Consider the following 19,284-nt stretch of genomic DNA (forward strand, 5'->3'; position numbering starts at 1 on the left):
ACAGATTTAGTTGGTACAAGATAAATATAACAAATAGGGCCACATCACTTCATATGAATACAGCTAAAAAAAAAAAAAAAAAAAATCCACTTTTTTTTTTCCCCAGGAATTCAATTTCTTCTGCAATAGTGTGAGATTATAGTAATGAACTCCTAAGCATTAATGATATTGCCTCAGCCACTAAATCTAAGAAAGTGCAAGCAAGATGTTTCAGCCAATGCCTCCAAAAGAAACTTGCTTGCTCAGAGTCCCCAGATCACTAAACACTTTCATTTTATTTCTAAAAAACCATATAGACAGAGTGATGCATTAACATTTTTTGAGTATAAGCAAATTAAGCCACAAAAATAAAAAGACATGCAAGTCATTACATGCTGCTTCTTGCCATTTTGGGAGGTCCCAAGAGACAGCAGGTTGAAATTGCTTCCTCCTGTCCAACCTCTGCTCCAGTAAGAACCCACCAAACAAGGAACAGGATGAAGCCACCAAGCACATAAATGCAAGGTCCTCACTACACAGGTTTTCACAAAAATAACTAGACAAAGTTGCTTTCAAGCTGGCACAGGTATACTTTAGTGTCTTGGTAGATGCACCTGATTTTTTAAGATGCTACTGACCCAATCCACCAGCCTTCCTGCAAGACTGGATTCTTCTGACAGCCACTGTCGCACTGTACACTTTGCCATGCAATCTGCTCTGACACACTCCTTCCTGAAGAGTCTTCTAGAGTCTCTTATTAACATGATGGTTTTTAATGGCTTGTTTTGTAAAGGTCAAGTAGGAATTCTTTAGCAGCTATTTGTTAAAACAATACTAAAGCAGCATTAATTTTGTAAGCAAATATGCTTCAAGCAAGAAAAGCAACACAACTTTCCTTGCTGAGAGGCCTCCCATCCTGATGATGCACATCAGGGTAAGACCATTTTGTGCTGCACTGGTGGCTGAATCTTGTGCTGCTTTAAATTGTACTTGGCACAGACACTGCACAGATAACAGCTGTCTGTAGCTGAAAGGGACAACACAGTGACTTGCCTGCAATGAAACCCTCCAGACTTCCAAGACAGAGGGATATTTGGCACACTTCTAATGCATCTGATGGTCTCTCCAGAAATACGTCATGATGAGCCTCAAAGGACTGTGCAGCAACTAAGCCGCGTCTTTCCCATTTATGGTTAAATACTAACGATGTATCTATGCTTCTGACTGAAACCGCAAGTGACTTAAAATATAGAACTCATATCCTCTGATGACCATAAACTACTGCCTCCCCTTCTGAAGTCCAAGAAGACTCCTACCTGCTGCCATTTCCTGAAAAAACAGAGTGCACAGAGACAAAAAACAAGTATCACCTCCACAAAAAAAGAGAAAAAAAAAAAAATCAGAGAACACTTTGCATACAGTGCCACTTTGTCAGCTTGACCATTTCCAGGAAGCAGATGTCTCAGGCTCCAGACACTCACTGCTCTGCCAAGAGCCAAAGCAGCATCTGAGTAATTGAAAGGTTTCCTACAGGTGCTCTCAATAGTTACACAAAGAGCACCGATGCTCCACAGGCACAGGTTTATCTTCTATCATACTACAGTGAAAAGAAAGCAAAAGTGGACCTTCATCGGTTTTTATCAGACCAAAAAGTGGTAGTTCAGCAAATGTCAAATCACACTTCTCTGCATAAATAGTGCCAAAGTCGTGTGCTGCAGATCAGATAGAAGGTGCACTGAGTGCTTTATGGAGAACTTGTTCTGCAAATTCCCATATTATGATTCGATTTGGCGAGTACTTTTGGTGTCTCACTTTCAACACTGAGCCAACATCTTTTGCGGAAAGTGATTAAAAATATATATTTTACTAAAACAAATGCAAAGAACAGATGGCAAGTGGGCTTCAAACACAAATACAGTTTCTAGGGCTTAAAGTGTTTCTGCCAACTTTAGCACTATTTTTAGTATAAATTGAAAACAAGGTTCTTTTAACTAAACATTTTGGCAGCCATGGTATTGATTCAATTAATCTCAAAACAGAGAAATGCCAAAAACTGTATTAACTCAGAATCTTTGACAAAGTCCAGACTTTTATATCCTTAGTAGAATACTAGTCTGATAAAAAATGAATCCAATTTGTATGAAAATTATCCTCATTTTCAAGTTCCTTCCCAATTCTAAGACCTACAACAGGTCACCTTGAGTGTGAATATGGCTTTTTGGTTTTGCTTGAACTGCTCAGCTGAAGAGTCAAATATTTCAAAAGCAAATTTAAAAAGAAAGGCAAAAAGCAGCAGTGTCTACAAGAAAAAGACATTTCTACTGCGTCTCTTAATTTAGTAACGAATAAAAATAATTAAAGTTTAATAATCTAACTTGATAAATAAAAATAAAATTTGTGGAAAGATCAGTGGTTTGGACATCAATATAATTGTAGGTCTTTTTGTGATAAGAACAACATGCATTTTCTTTGTCCGTAAATCAACATAACACCCAACTGTAAAAGTCAGTTTAAAACCAGATAACACATCACACACGAGAATTAAATATTTTCCTGTAGAATGAATTTTGTGTCTTGAGTTTTCACATGCACTCCCTTCCCCTAAAAAGCTTCACTTTCTCAGTGTGTAGACACAAAAGACACTTTTGCCAGCATATTTACTGACCTGAAAGATAACAGAAGAAAATGTATCTTTAAGAGGATGCAAGAAAGTCCTCAACTTTATCAATCTGTTTGCAAAGCAGTATGTATGCACTTTCTGAAAGTTAAGAGATATGGATGATTTTGGTTTTAAGGATCCTAGTTCTACTTGTGCACATGCTCTTCATTTTTTTTTTTAATTCTTCTTTTAAACCTCCTTGCCTTATCTTCATGGAAGGTAAGATTCTGTACACTAGAGACCAAAGCCTATACAACAAGAGCCCACATACAACAGCTTGGTCAAACTCATTAGTCACTACATGAACAGCCAGGGGAACTTCAAGAACACACAGTGATGAAAGTGAGTGGAGCAACAAGCTGGTGCCCACAAACCATCCTTGTGGAAAAACTTGCAAGCTGAAGAAGTGGCTGATTGCGAGACCAGAGTCAAGTTTCATCACATTATACAGGAAATATGTGAATTTTGAAAGCATTAGCCCACTTCTTCCAGCCTCCAGAAGATTCTTCTGGATGTCCCTGAAAGGAGGACAGGTCACAGCTCACAAGTTTCTTCAAAACAGCTGATATAGTATGATAATTAATGCAGTATCATGATTTCTATACCATGATAATATGGAACATAGTGCGAATCACTCTTCACCTTTCCTTTCAGCTACAAAGATTATTTTATTTGCCTTAAAAAAAAAAAAAAAAAATTGAGTGACTGCTACCACCAGACAATGAAGAGGAAACGTGAAGTTTAAGTGCATACAGTAGTTCTTATTCTTCCTAGTTTGTTTCAGTGCAGTTTCCACATATCTACTTCTACCTCTCCTTTTTTCCTAAAAGATATTATCCTTTTTCACCTTATATTTTGGGATTTCTCCTTTGGGGGGGTGGGGGAGGGAACAGGAAAATGTTTGATGATCACTGCCACCTCCGTTTTTAATCTTTTGTCAATTTTTCAAATGTCTAGGTGTGCACAGAGGTATGAATGGGCACAAAAGCTGACCTTACTCAGCTGCTGCTGCTGTTTTGTTACACTAGTATCTGGCCAAGAATCTGACTGCTCACCTCCATGTGGGCCCTTTGTTCTACACCTACACAAGTCACACCAAATTTGTACAGGCTTAAAGTAAGAATGACACAACCAAATAAAGCTCAGCACCCACTTTTTGAGCTCTGGAAATTATACTAACAACCCATACCACTGAACCACATTCCCTCAAATATTTGCAGATAAGTACAGGCTCCCATTTCTCATGAATTTTTCATATTCATGCATGTAAATGCACATGAATTTGGAGAAATTTATCCTTGTTTGCAGAAAACAATGGTATAACTTTAGAGCCTTTTCATTTTATTTACAAATACTGAAAGGAAACTAAAGTGTCTGCATTTGCAAGCTCTACCACCTGTGCATAGTTCTACAGACTATATAAATTAAAAAATCCGTTTTACTGGAAATAATAAAATGTCATCTTTAGTAATAATTTGTTGAATCTGAAAAGAAAGTCTGAATCAAATTGCCAATGAAGAAAGCAAATAGAATTTTCTTGACCTTCAGAAAAAAAAAGCACACCAGTAAATGAAAACTCTTTTCTTTGTAGACAACTGTCAATTTATTAGAGAGTCATAGCTCCAGAAAGTTATTAGCTCTTCAAAAATATGCTCTCCAGAAAGTCAGATGCATTTGCAATGAAACAGCCACCCCACCTGATTTCATGTTAGCTAGTTTCTTAATAAAATAACATTTGTCTTTTCCACCCTTAATTCTGTTGGACAGTGAGAAGAGGAAGGAAACTACATTTTGACTTCAGTAAGAGTACTGAGGTGCAACATAAAAAAATACAAAATTATTTTAATATCATTTTTAAAGAATGGCATAGTTTGAGTTTATAAAACCTCAGCAACCTTTGGGAACTTCCAACTTGTATCTTCTCTTTCAGATGAACTGTTATGCCTATATAACTTGACTTAAACAGGGATAAGAAATATATGAACTTGTTGTGGCTTGTTATAACATTACTTGCCTAATATAACTTGCATATTTTCACTTTATCATGAGGCATGCTGTAGCCTACACATTTGAACCTCCTTGTCCAGAAACAGACAGCTCTTCAACCACTGCAAAAAGTGAAGCTTTGCATAGGCTTTTTTGACCTCACACTGTGACCCTCATACCAGCATCCACAGGCTATAGGTCATGACCTCAAGAATTAGCATCATGGAAATAAGAGCCCTTCCAGGTTCAGTTACAGAACAGAACACTGTAGCAACAAACTCCTCAGTCTTTTCTAAACTGAGCTCTGCAGCTTTGTTTTAACTCCACTAGACAATAGATAACCCACACTTCAGTTTTCATTACTTGCACACTAAATTGTCTCCTTCCCAACTGAAGGTCTGAGCTCCTCTGTTTGTGCTCCTCTGAGCACAATAAAAACATTCATTCAAACGCCAATATCATACTGTCACTGGATGATCATATTGAAAGGTTAAAGAAACATCACTATGGAATTGAAGACTTTTGCAACATGAAGAAAAAGGGGCTGAAATAAGTTATCCCTGTTCAAATTTTATCTCCTAAGGAGGCTGCTTTGCATATACTTCATCTGGAGAAAAATTAAAATAAAAATAAAATCACATACACAAAAAACAGAACTCCATCACATGGTCTTTCACAACGCTATACTATTGCTAATTAAGACAGACAGTACTAGCTCAATTTATATCAAATTATAAACTGGTCTCTTCATCGATAAACGTTCTCCGAGGTGTTTAATGAAGGAAACGGGACCCAAGCTCGGAAGCGACGGTTCAGCGAGAAGTTTGCGCCCGGGCAGCGGTTCCCCGCTGTCCCCAGCAGGGGGCGCTCGCACCCTCGGCCCGGGCCCCGCGACGCGAAGCCGCCCCAGGGCAAAACCAGCGCGGGGAGGAGGGGAATTTACCTTTATCCGGGAATTCTTGAGGATAACTGCAGAAAGAAGAAGAAACAACATCAGGCACAAGGTTGAGAGAATCGCCAGTCACCTCAAAAAAAGGCTTGAACAAAACCAAATTCGGATGAAGCAGCCTTTTCTAGGAATATACATCTACTAAGACGTCTCTTAAGGTATAAACACACAAAAAGCATCTTTAAGTTTAGTAAAAATTCGAAATGGTCACATATTTCAAAAAGTTCTGTGCACAAGTAAGTGCCACTAAGCATACTTTAAATATAACACAGTAGGTCAGCAGGAAAAAAATCCACGAACAGAGGTTTTAGTTGCAGTTATTTATAAAGTCCAAATTAATAATTAATATTCATAATTAACCAGAAACTAAAAAGTTAATGCATGCCTAATTAAAAAAATAATTTTCAAATAAGAAGATCTCAATATATTTGCTGCCTCAAAATAAAATTTCTATCGTCCCAGAGGGAAAAAATCCTGTTTCTTCAGAGCTGAATCTTGAAGGTATTTCAGAAACAAAAATAGTAATGATACGGTTTTATGTATAAAGATAAATAATCAGGACAGAGTTATGTAAAATGGCATTTCAAGAAGCATGCATGGACTGAGTTGCTCTGAAAAGAAGCGGATCTCACCAGAAAGAGATGGCAAATAACACGCGGATGCCATGACCAGCTTTACCAACAATAAGCAGTAGTGCATGTAACAGGCTAATGAGTGAGGAGATGCTCACAAGTAACAAGCAGGAGAGAAAAGAAGGGTCCAGGGATAAGAAAATGAGAAATGCAAACAGAGATAAAGGGTCAGATCTAAGAAATCCTGTGTAGCATGTAGCAGCAAGAGTTAGACACAACCCAACATGTGGGATGTGAAAATCGAAGATGACTACAAGGTGCATATATTTTGTAGCCTGCATGAAAAGCAAAAGACTGTTAACAGTGAAGAATATTACAGAAGACAAGGAAGGAATTAGAAATTAAGATGCGAAATCACAGGGTCACGTAAGTGAACGGCAAAGAATCCAGTGTCAACTGTGCTTGTAACTGCATGTTCCCTCCCTTGATATTTCATCATCCAAAAAAAACAGAGTTGAGTCATAAGATTGAAGAAAAAAGTGGTATATTTGCAAGTCGCCTGTACAGTCCCAGTTAGCTCAATTTAAAAGAAAAAAAAAAAAAAACCATCTAAAAGGTAGTTCCCCAAGCATTTACAGCCAGTAATCTTTAATTACAAAATTCTGAGACACATTTCCAGCCTTCCTGCAGTTAGTGTGATACAAATAGTGCCTTCGCCACATGATCGTGCTGTCTTTGAAATTGTAAACAAGTTGCCACAGAGGCAGGAGAGGAGTATCCCATCAAAGCAAAGGTGAGGAGATATCAAAAGGGAGTGATCAGTAGAGAAAGACTTTGGAAACAACAATGGGAAGACAACAGCGAGTACTAAATTATATCCTACTTGACTAGAGTTGTAAGAAAAGATATTTTGCAAATAAAATTTTGTAGCACAAATAAAACTACAGCCAAATCTCTTCAGCTGAATTATTTGACTGAAATAAAAACCCAATGGAACAGAGTCTCAAATCATGCCCAGTATTTAAAAAAAAAAAATAACAGATCAAGCAGAGGGGGGTGGTGTTATAGTACTTCACTATTTCAACACTCCTGAAACAAACTTACGATCTATAAATAGTTTCAAGTTACGTTTCAATTTCCTAATACAGACAAAGCTAAACAACAAAATACACAGTAAAGCAAAGTCAGCACTGAATTATCTGTTTTACACCAGCTGAGTGTGGCGACAGAAAGCTCATTCATATTCTTAATGCTTTATATTTCTCATATTTTAATGAATTTTACCCAAGCAGACATGAAGGCAAGATCTACTCAACCAGTTTGTAACGGGATCAGAACATTGCAGCCATTCAAATGGGACAAATCCTTATGTTCTCCTTTATTACTAAATTCTAACAGCTTCAAGAAAGATTTAAAGGTATGAACCCATGTAGATTATTTGACAAAATCAGGACTCAGATTTTTAATTGTTAATATTGTTAGTGGTTGGGTTATTAAAAGATTATAAAAACTTAAGTTATCAGTAAGTGACTTTATAACATATTAAAGACAGGAAGCTCACCTACCTTGCCTTAACATCTTTTATCTTCTTAAGAAGAACTTCTCTTTTTTCTTTTGCTTTCTTGGATAGATTTTCTCCTTTTAGCGTTTGGGAAATAAATGTGTCAACATCTGAATCAAAAACAAACAAAAAAAATACACCTCAAAACCAGGTAACTGCTGCTGTAACGAGTTTGTCCTGATACTACTGTGGAAAAAAAAAAAAATCAGGCCTAAGCACAGCACAGTTAACGAACATTTCAGATTCTAAATGGGATACATTTGTTCTCTGATCTCCTTATGCTGAGCACAGCAAATCCTATGGTGACATTTGATTCTTGCTCACTTGATTATGCCATGTAAGTCCTAAGAAATTGCAGTACTATAACAATTACTTTCCATCACCTAAAGTAAGGGATTACACTAAATCATGGAACTAGCCTTTATGCATGTGTTACTGCCGTGTTATTTCAGAAGCTGAAGTTACAAAAATGGTTGAGTAATTCATTGTTTCAGCAGTAACGCCTACCCAGTTACTAATATAGGTCACTTTGATTACAATATTTTCAAACGTTCTCACGTTGCCTCTGAACTCCTTGGCTGACTAAAAATTCATAACCAGAGCCTCAATCCTGCAAACAATTAGGCAGGTACAATAAGCATATCAAAGAGATCAAGCCCAAGTGTGTACCTGAAGTTAAGCATACCTGCACCTGCAGAATCACAAACTAAGGCTCTAACCTGCGCTGTATTTTTAACTCTTACACAGAAGATACATTGATATGGTCATGTTGAATCAAAGCATACCATAAATTTACCATGGTTGTTTGTAATATAGTAAATATCCATTCCATAGGACAAAAACAATGCAATGAGTGAGAATTTGGGGGAGTGTAACTCTTCTAGCAGTGTGTTTTCTTGGTTAACAAAAATAATTGCCAAAACTAACTGTAAAAGTTTCTTACAGTTACCAATCAACATATAATTACCCTGAAAACTAAAAAGTAGAAATATGACCAAAAAATCCTGCTTGTTAACTTAAATTTCTCAGCAGTATGGGTAATAACTGTTCAGCGAATCAGGGAAAGCAAACATACGTCAGGAATCACATGGTGCCTGCCCCCTCATACACACGCACATATATACACTTTGGCTCAACCTGTGTAGACATAAATATATATGGATATCACTATCTTAATCCTGTAACTTTTCAAATCAGATGAGATGTTCCATTTTCTTAAAGAAATACAAAACAGCCAACTGAGTACTCAAATGTTTGTATGCGAATACTTACATTTTAAAACAACATTAAATTAATATTCACTGCAGATTTCCTAACTGAAAACCTTAATCACCTGCTTTTTTCTTTATAAAATGGAAGTTCAACAGAAACATAGCCCAGTTTGTATTACAGGCTGCAAGAAAACAAATTAAGTCAAAAGTTACACTTTGAGAATGCTAGCATAGCTATTACAAAGATGTTGCTATTTATAAATAATTTACTGGATTATTATTTAGATGTTTAAATTGCTGTCTTCACAAACCATGGCCAAAAGTCTTTATTTTTTAAAGTATTTTAGAGTTCTCAAGAATGATCTTGTTCCCCCTCCCCATAAGACAGTGAAGCTTCCCAATTACATTTTCCAAAGCAGCCCAGAAGGGAGCCGATCCACACTCAGTTCTATGGCATTCATTCTTTAAAATGGCAGAAGGAAAGGCACTTAACATGTGTATTAATGAATCCTCCAGACACACCTCCAACAGCCTCTGTACCATACACCAAGCATCCCTGGAAACATTTTGTCCTAACCTGCAGAAAAGGTATACATCTCCATAAAATTCAATGGTTGTAATTTCCAATCAGGTGGGTGAATGAGGACCCAAAGACATAGACCAACCACAAAACTCACATCAAAAAAAAAGATACTTTTTCTACTGAGCGCAAAAAAGAAAACCCTCAACATTTTTTTCTCTCAATGAAACAAAACAGGATTTTCCAGTACACACCACCCTTTCACTCCAGGAGGGACAGGCTGATTAAATATTTGTTGCTTCACACTTTTACAATTTTATTTCAAAAATCAGATCACAGCTTCAATGTTCTAACTAGGCAGCAATAGGCAAAAACTTAGAGGAAGTAGTCATGTTTATAAACAAGGAGCAAAGCTTACACAGTAATCTTTGGACTCTAATAACAGAACTTTGTCTCTCAAGTCTTCATTTAAAATCAGCTGGCTTCTTCTTTGAAAAACTCAAAACTCAGCTGAAAACTCTGACATCTCATGTTTTGACTGACTGTCAAAGCTTTTTTCAAATACAAATGTTGAGATAACACAATTAAACAGTACGTGGGGAAGAGAAACCAAGTTGATTGTCATAATTAAGAATTACCACTTCTGGCTTAAAATACACTGTAGATACAAAAATGTGAGGACTAACTACATTGCTGACAGAATTTGTTCTTTTCAGGAAAAGCTTGGATTTCAGAAGCAGAAATAATGCAGAATTTTCAACCATGGAGGGACAGGGCAGAAGTAGATGCTCTCAGTATAAGCAGATCATGAATTGGAGGATGGAGGGGAAGGAGTGAAAGAAAAAGAGAGCAAGCATGCAGAAGATCCTGAAGCATTTGTTGTTTCTAAACAGCAACAGCAGTTACAGAGAAGACATTCCTGGGATGGGTTCCCTCTCCCACAAGACTGTAAAATAGGTCCTCTGAGCTCAAGTAGCCGCCAACAGAATGCACTGTACTCATCATGGAATACTATTACTTCCATATGTCCAGAGAAAGCACATCGTTTAATTCATCATGACCCCAAAATATTAAGACAGACCTGATGAACACATAATCTTCAAGAAGGAATACACTTGAAAATTAAACATTACTGTACCATAGATTTTCTTATCTACTCACAATTACACAGAATGCTATCTATCTTGCTCAAGCCATCTTCTGATCTAGTGTTGTAAATCCATCCAGGATATGCCAGATGCACATGAGTTGACTAACTTATCCTAAGCTACTCTGGACAAGAAGCAAGGAAAGTTATAATTATCTCTTCACTACCTGTACTTCCACATGTGGAAGAGTATGGAAGGAGCAGTCCCTGCTGTTAGAAAACAAAGGAACATTCACACAACTTCTGTGACATTCCACAAAGTGATTTAGCTTGGAACGAGAACAAAACTCAGGACTTCAGAATGACAGATGTGAGTCTCATACAGTGAACTTCAGACAGAAGCAGTAAAATTTACCCATTTCTCACTGCTATTCTAGTCACTTACTTGCTCTTCCTTCTCCAGGATGATCCAAAACTTGCTCTCTCCTTTGCTAGTTTAATGCTATACAGAAAAGGAAAGATGTAAACTACTAGTCACAATCACTGGAGTGTAGAGGTGTTTCTTTCATGCTTGAGCTGCAGTTGGCCCATTGAGGAATTTAAATGTACTAAAAGATAAACTCCAAAAACAATACCTCTTTGAACAGATTTAAAAGCACTTTTACTAACCAGTTAACACACAACAAACAAAACAATCTATTTCCACAAATTGTTCTAACAATCTAAGCAGCCATTTAGTATCACACATTGCAGGGACTCAGCTGCTGCCATCGAAAATGCTTAAATTTCAAAGAGAACGAAAGTTTGGAAACATATTCAACATCACTTAGCTTTTTGTAAGCTTGCATGTCAGACTGCCCCAGCCTGAATACCCATATTTGTTGCTCTGTTTCTTAAAGCTTATGATTTTAACTTTGTCTGAACCATACCCCAGTGAAATTATTTGCCTCCAGAAATGAACAATAGCTGTCAAACTGAAAGACCCGGTTGACACAATCCACTCCCAAATTGCTCTGTCAATACAGGTCACAAACTGACAGAACAGGCAAGTCGCACCAGAGCCTAGTTCTGTCCACTTCAACCGGCTCACACCGTTCAAAGCCTAGTTGCCATTTCATGCAACAGTCAAAAGCCGAAAGGCCGTTTTAATTTAATTTTCATCTACATTCCTTTCACAAGGAAAAATGTTGTGATTTATTTTGCTTTTCATTGTTACAACATTTTGTGGTTCTCCCTGCTTCCATGATTATAAACAGATAACACAGCAAGTTTTTCATTGTTTTAAGTCTTTGGGGCTATTTTCTTTCACAAATGTTGAAACTACACAGATGGGCTTTTTCAAGAATGTTGTAAATTTTTAGCCCAAAGCAAGTGCTGCATTAAAGAGTACTAATCATAACAAATCATAGCACTTTTGTTGTTTACAGGGCTTAATATTGTGAATATCAGTCACACTTCATAAACAAACATACTTAGGACAGAACTACCTCATTTTTGTTTCAGGGTGGGCCAAACAGACTCTCGCAGAAGCACTCAGACTGTGCCCTGGGTCTTCGTTTCTCCCTCCTCCAGCAGGTAACCAAAATGTTGTCTATCACACATCATCAAAAAGTCACTTCTTCATCACTTGATGAGTTGATGCCATTCAAATGACAGAGAACAATTATAACCCGGCAATGGGACAGGTGTGTTTCCACTCACGTGGCAGGGCACGCACGCAGCTCCCTGTCCCTGACCCCAGGAGAATGCAGGCTCCTGCTTTGGGGCTGGGCACGCATCTGTCATATGGCAGGGGACACTTGCGCGGCGTCACCTGCTGGAAGAGCTGCCGGTCACACCAGCAGGGAACGGCAGGTCAGCAGAACAATTCCTCCAGCCACCAGCCTTCTCTCATCTCTCTCCTTCACCTCAAGGACTGAGAGAGCCAGAAGCCGGCTGCAAGCCAGGGAATTTGGGAAGGCAAGTCAGGGAATCTGGGAAGGTAACTGCAAGCTAGGCACATTTGTGTGCACACACCATCCAAAGGTGACCAACGTTAAACAGACTCCTATGTATCTTTCATCTTTACGTGGGCTGGCATTAAAAGCAATTAATTAACTTGATTTCAAAGTTTTTGTGCAATTCATTAATAGGGAACAGGTCTTAAGGCAAATTATCAAGCAATATCTGTGACTGCCTGTCCTCTTGAATCGAGACATATTTGAGGTTTTTGCTTCTGCACTCCCCCTTCCTTATCACATATATTCTAAAGTTTCTCTCCACAGTTTGCTAAACTGTCCTTTAAAAAAATACGCATATACAGAAACAGAACACATGATGCAAAATAAAAGTGACTGACACTCCAAGATGTGTAAAAATATCACATTGATCCAGCCTAGGAAGTAGGTGAGCATTCCTTTGGGCACAAAGTCCTGAAAAGGACTGCCTTGAGAAACTGCTGTACCTCAAATCCCCAAAAGCAAAGCTGCCTTGCCATGTTGCCACATGCGGAGTATCATGAAGAACATGGATGCTCAACAGTTAAATTAGCGATTTAGCAGTTTGGGTATACTTCTGCTTTCTAAGACTCATAAATAAAGTAAACAAGATATCTCTTTTAAGAAGTTAAAGAAGAAAAAATATAATCAAGGACCATCTATCTTTAACCTCATTGGCTGAGTAGTTGAGCATCCTCCCTCTGCATTAAATAGGTGAGAAAAGATCAAGCTGTAACTTATTAAGCATATAGTTAAAAAAAAAACCCACACCAGTACAAATCATGATCAAGTTACAAAGTGATTCCAAATGAACTATAATAAAAAATGTTAAGGATTAACCTAAAGATTTACACTGTGTGCCACATTATGCTGCATCTATTGTGGTTTGTTGACATATGATTATGAAAGAAACGTAAACGCAGTCAGATGAGAAAGATAGACTCCACATTAATTGAAAAAGACAAACTAAGTGAATAATGAGTATATAAAAAATAGCCTATGCCATTTTTATCACCCATATATGACACTTATTCTCAAATTTATGGCAGAGACAATTGAACTATGTTTCAAATCACTGGAGGTTATTCCTTACCAGGCATGCCTCTGCGCATTTTTTCACCTCACTGTTTCATTCTTATTCCACTACTATTGAAATACATATATATTACCAAAGTTGTAAATATATGTCTACTTAGAAGATGTCTACAATAATCACCCCAGTTTATCTTATAAAGATGGATTCTTCAAGAAGAACCAGCATTTGTTAAAACCTTGGAAACAACAAAATGATACTTCAAAACAGAGTAAAGTTTTAAACAATATCCTTTTAAAAATGAACCAGCCAATGAAGAAGAACTACACTGTACCCAGGTCGCTTTTCCTATGACAGGAATGGAAGGACAAGCCCAGTGACAGCTGACAAGGAGGTCAGAACAGGACACTTAGTTTTCTGGGCACCAGGGATAAATATAACTACTGCAGTGCCCAAAAATAAAAGGTAAGCAAAATTAAACTCAAGCACTGGATCCACTGTCTTGTGGTTTTCTTGCCTTGACTTATTCTGCATATTGTTTCCAGAATACAGCTAAACAAGTGGGTAAACAATATTAATTTGAAGACAAGATTAGAGGAATTGCATCGAAAAAATGTGATTTGGACAATATGAATAAGTACTTAAACAAACTGAATAATAATGGGACTGAAATGGCTGCTATGGTAAGAACATTCATTTCTGTTTAGTTTTGGATTTTTATTTAGGAGACCAAGGAAAACTGATATTAGGACTGGATATAAGGTTCCATATGAAAATAGAATTGTACTCTTTCTCTAGTTCATAACAGAAACCTTTTTAACTTTTAGAATATGAATACAGAAGATTCAAACTGGAAATACTGCCAAGTGTGAAAATTAATTAAAGAAAAACCAACAGGACCCTTACCCACAAAGATAATAGGGAAAATATATAAATGATACATATATCTAATGATCATGACACCATGAAAAACTTTTAAAAACAAATCATAACTCCTCAAACTAAATCTCCATTACTGAAAAAACTCGAGATTTTTTTTTTCCCCAATCAAGATGACTGAAGCAACCAGCCTGATTTATGTTACAGGAGAAATAATTTGCCTTTGGGGAACAAGCAGCCTCTGAAATCCCTCTCGACTATGGACAAGCCAAAACTTAAGAGCGTGCACCAAAGAGTAAGGAAAAATAAAAGTGAGCAGATCTCCAACAATCTACATAACCAATAATAACTTGACAGCAAGAAAATTAAAAAAAGTCAAAAAAAAATAAAAATAAAATACAAGTAACATCCCACTTCGCCAAACATCCACAAAGAGATCCTGAACATATAAGCATGACAGAAGCTATATTTTGAAAAGAAGAAAAGACACAATGGGGCTGGGCTCTTCCTTCACTAAATTCCAAAATCTCAAATATCATCTAAAAGGTGCAGAGACACAGGTGGAGAATGAAGGAGTTGGATGCATTACCACATACCTCCCAGGTGTATTAGGAAGATAAGAGCAACAAAATTACTTTCTCCTTCTGACCAGAAGTTCAACTCATGACCAGAGGACTCTGTTTCAGTTTCCAGTGTTTCCCTCCCACCACTGGAACAAGTCAGAGAAGTGAGGATGGGATTGTGAAATCCCAACAATCCCCTGCAATAAGCCCATAGCCACATTGACCTTTCCCCTTCAACTGTACAGAAACAGCTTCCTCCTGTTTCCAACTAATGCAGTTAGCCCAGAGCTCAAGCTGTGCTTCTGCCTGGAACATTTCAGCGCCACTGACATGCAACTACAATGACCCTGCCAGCACGTGTGACGGAATTTGTTTTTGGGTTAAAGATATAATATTGTTTGGGTTCAAAGTAAAGCACTCACAAGTCAGAAAGTTTCCTGTGCAACTTGAATTAATCCCCTGGTGTGTTTATTCCCGTTATCACTGTGTTTAACTACAGGAGCACTTAGTATGTTTTCCAGTAGGACCCCTACTTGTTCACTGTAGTGGGTGGACAGTACTCCAGTGATCAATCAAGGTTAAGCAGGGATAAGGAAATTCATATGATTGCTCCTACACTTGTTGCAGAAGTTGGAAAGAGGAGGCAAAAATCAAAAAGACTAAAGAAAGGAGGAAGGGCACAATATTTACAAGATTTTTGTATCTGTCACTGCCTCACTGCTATGGGAATATCAGGCTAAAAAAGAGCGCTGTCACAAGACAATAATGGCATGTTCTCAACAGAACCTGGTATGAAGAAGTGCCCGGCACCCGTAATGGCCACTGACTATAGACATCCAACTCACATTATTTTCTAGAGAAAGCAGCACAGCATGGAGGCAGGTGATTTGAATTCTAATTCTGCTCCACCATTGATTATTTTTTGCAACCCCAGATCACATCTTGTTTATTACACTAATTTTACCGATGGGAAAACAATATTCCCTCATCTCAAAGAGGTGCTGGATCAATACTTGTGAGCCATTAAAGTAATACATTAAGAAGCACCTTCAAAGAAGGGCATGCAGAAATTAATAACTATCTACTCACTGCAGCCTTTGTATTGTGTAACAGTTGCTTAATGAATAGTGAAGATATTACAGAGCTCACTTCCTTCCTCCATTACCATACATCTTCACTACATGAATAGTTTGAGCAAAAAGAAGCAGGAGACTACATAATTAAAAATTACCAGAACCTAAACGTATCAGTGAAAGAACTGCTCATACAGTCTGAATTATTCTAGTTTCTGACTTGCATGCATGAAGGAAGGAGAGGTTAACATACTTAACATACACATACGGTAGGAAGTAATGCCATATTTATTTTTTTTTAAAGGAGGTAGGTTATTGAATTTTTACTTTGTATAACCATAATTACCCTTAGATTTGTTTACCCCTGCATGATTCTGCAAGCAAAAATTAAAAGTTGCAAACTACTAGTTGTTCCTCAATACCCCATCCATCTCCACTCTGCTGAATTCCTGCTTACTCCATAATTATGCTGTCATAAAATTAATGAGTGTTAAGCTCATTTTGCATTGAGACCCAAAACAAAATTGCATGTGAATGCAAATTAAGTTGAAAATATTACCATTACAGTTGTAGAGACATATTATGTAGTGTTTATGGTACCATAATAACAAACCAAAGATTTAAAGATCATTGGTAAATCATTCTATTCTCTTCTTCAGTTCTACAGACAGCACTAAAGAAACCACCTCATTTTCTTCCAGAAAAGCTGAAGCTGTACACACTATATAAATACTAAATACCTGTATATAACATAAGACTGTTGATCATAGTGACTCTGAAAAAAACATGTAAGCATCCCCCTCGAGGGAAAATAAGTGTTCTCAGTTTCATTTCAACATACAAACTTTTGTATCACTCTTTCCATGGGAGACTAGGTAAATATGGTGAGAAGGTCAAGTTGTGTAAATGAGGCACCATGAAAAAAAAAAAAAAATATATATATATATATATATAAAAATATTACAACCTAGAATGATCCCATCTGCATCACACTCCCTCATAAAAATCCTAAAAGCACTTAAGACATTGAAGAATTTCAAGGTCAGCTTCGCTGAGTGAAAACAGCTCTGAAACAAACACACGCACACTTCATGTGATCACAAACTCCAGAATACAGTAATACCAAAGAAAATACCAAGGTTTGGAAAGGCTCACTAAGGCTAATATTTGCTTTCTTTAAAACTATTAAGAATCTATGCCATGATAAGAAATCACCAGAAGCTTTCTTTCTTTCTGGTGGCCTTTCGTGCAGATTTTACTACCACTAGTATGATTTGCAAATAACTGACTTACAAACACTAGTCAGAAAAACACTTAGGCAGAAGTACTTTAAAAATTAGGTAAAAGCAACGTGTTTCAAGCATTCATTCTTCAATTAATACAGTGTTAATAATAAAAAAGAACAGCCTTCAAAGGCGATGAGCTACACTAGATTCTAGCAGTCACGTAATCTGAGTACTCGATTTCAGAGGGAAGATTTTGAAAAGCATAAGTAATTGAAATGGAAGTAATTGGGATGGCTTAGTCAGAGCTACACAAGTTCCTGTGGCAGAAACAGAAGTTCTCAAAAGAAAGACACTCCCACCGAAATTAAAACTGTTTCATGATAGCAAAGCTCTTTATTAATTTTTCCATAAATATAAAAGAAATTGCAAACTGGAAATACACAATTTATTTTCACGAACAACAAAAAATATTTTAAAATGTAATATAAGTCTTAGACATTAAAAACTACACTGGTATTTTGAAGTTTCTACAAACACTATTGCTGGTAACCTTTCATGGTGAGAAAACGTCCCATTCCTCTGCTCTGACAGATCCGTAGGAGCACGGATACTCACAGTCGGACGTGTTTGACTGACAGGACAATATGCCAGCAATTCACCAAACATCTTAATTCGCTTCGATGACATTAGCCGCAGATGTTTAGAGGGGAATTGGTTTGGGTTTGTTTTGTTTTTTTTAATTAACTGGGAGAAGCGGCGCTGGTGACACCAGCACGACAGAGTTTAACTCCCGACAGCACCTGCCGGGCCCCGCACACACCGCGAAGCGCAGCAACTTCGGCTCGCTCAGCGGTCAGCAGCCGCGCCCGCTCGGCGTTCGGTCCCCGGCACACACGCGTGTCGGCGGCGGAACTTCAGCGTCCGCGGCCGCCCTGCAGAAGCCCCGGACACCTCTCATCCCTTCCTAGGGGCGGGCGGGGGGGCTGCGAGAGCAGCGGGGGACCGGGCGACCGGGAGCGGGAGCCGGACCTCCCTCCTTCCTCATTTCGGAGAAGGGAACCGCGGGACCGCGCCGCCGGGGGAGGAACTAACCGGGGGAGGAACTAACCGGGGGAGAGAAACTGACGGGGCGATGGAGCCCCCGAGCCGGTGAACTGGAAGCGAGCGTGCAGCGCCCGCTGCGGAGCGCCCTGCCGGGGCTGCGGCACAAGGGGCTGGTCCCCCGCACGCCTCAGCCGCGCCGGCTGCCCCGACCCGTCACACCCCCGCGCCGGCCCGCCCCCCTTTACCTCCCCTCCGCCCTGTTCACCGCCCGCCTCCCGGGAAGCCCTTCCTCCCCCGTCCCCTCCCTGCCCGCCGGCGGCCGGCCTTACCTGCCAGGAGGCTGCAGACCTCCTCGGGGATGGCGGGCGCGCCGTGCATGCTGAGGGCGGCCAGGGACACCCCGCGGGCGGGGCTCGACAGCTCGTCCTGGCCCCGCCGGAGAAGAAGCGAAAGCCCCGCCCCCCGGCCGCAACGGCACAGCGGCGAGACACGGAGGCGGGGCTACAAGCAACGGGGCGGGGCTTCGCGGCGTTTTCCACCACCTTCCCCGCCCTGTCCAGCCCTGCGCATGCGCTTATCACCCTCCCGATGTTTATACTCGCGGCTGGGTGTCCCCCTAGACACGCCCCCGCCACGAGGGACTGCTTCCCATGTGACCGCTGCCAGCAGCCATTTTGCGTGAGGGCACCGTGCAGGCCCGTCCCTCTTGCCAGGATCGCCAGAATCGAGCATGGCGCTCAGCGTTAGTCATCTTCTCGCCCCCACCCCGAAGCCCACAAGAAGTTGACTATTGGATGAGAACTCCCGGAAATTGCGCTCTGATTGGTCTATTAATTGTCCCGCCCAAGCGCCACGCCCTTCCTAAGCTGAGGGCGGCCCCGGTTTCCTCTTACGGAGGGGGGGCGGGGGGGGTGTTGAATTTTGGACTCAGTTTGTTCCAAGTATCTCTCCAGGTTTCATTTAGAG

At 39.3% G+C, this 19,284-nt stretch overlaps 1 protein-coding gene across 5 annotated transcripts in view; it reads right to left on the reverse strand.

Moving 5' to 3' along the window:
* SKAP2 (src kinase associated phosphoprotein 2) overlaps nt 1-18,906 on the reverse strand; it is a 118,995-nt gene extending 100,089 nt beyond the window's left edge. For 2 of the 5 annotated variants that reach the window (XR_010470091.1, XR_010470092.1), the window contains exons 1-3: nt 15,009-15,473; nt 7,711-7,816; nt 5,568-5,593 (exon numbers count right to left, since the gene is read on the reverse strand). Coding sequence is in view for 3 of the 5 variants with exons in the window: in XM_065051384.1 (XP_064907456.1) it covers nt 5,568-5,593; nt 7,711-7,816; nt 15,009-15,195 (319 nt within the window). In the remaining 2 variants the exon portion in view is untranslated. Of the gene's footprint in view, nt 1-5,567; nt 5,594-7,710; nt 7,817-15,008; nt 15,474-18,647 lie in introns of those variants that run through there. The other 3 variants (XM_065051386.1, XM_065051384.1, XM_065051387.1) reach the window with 3 other exon arrangements.
* Between the last annotated feature and the right edge of the window lie 378 nt (nt 18,907-19,284).

This window comes from Columba livia, chromosome 2 (assembly GCF_036013475.1).
Source record: "Columba livia isolate bColLiv1 breed racing homer chromosome 2, bColLiv1.pat.W.v2, whole genome shotgun sequence".
Lineage (NCBI taxonomy): Eukaryota > Metazoa > Chordata > Aves > Columbiformes > Columbidae > Columba > Columba livia.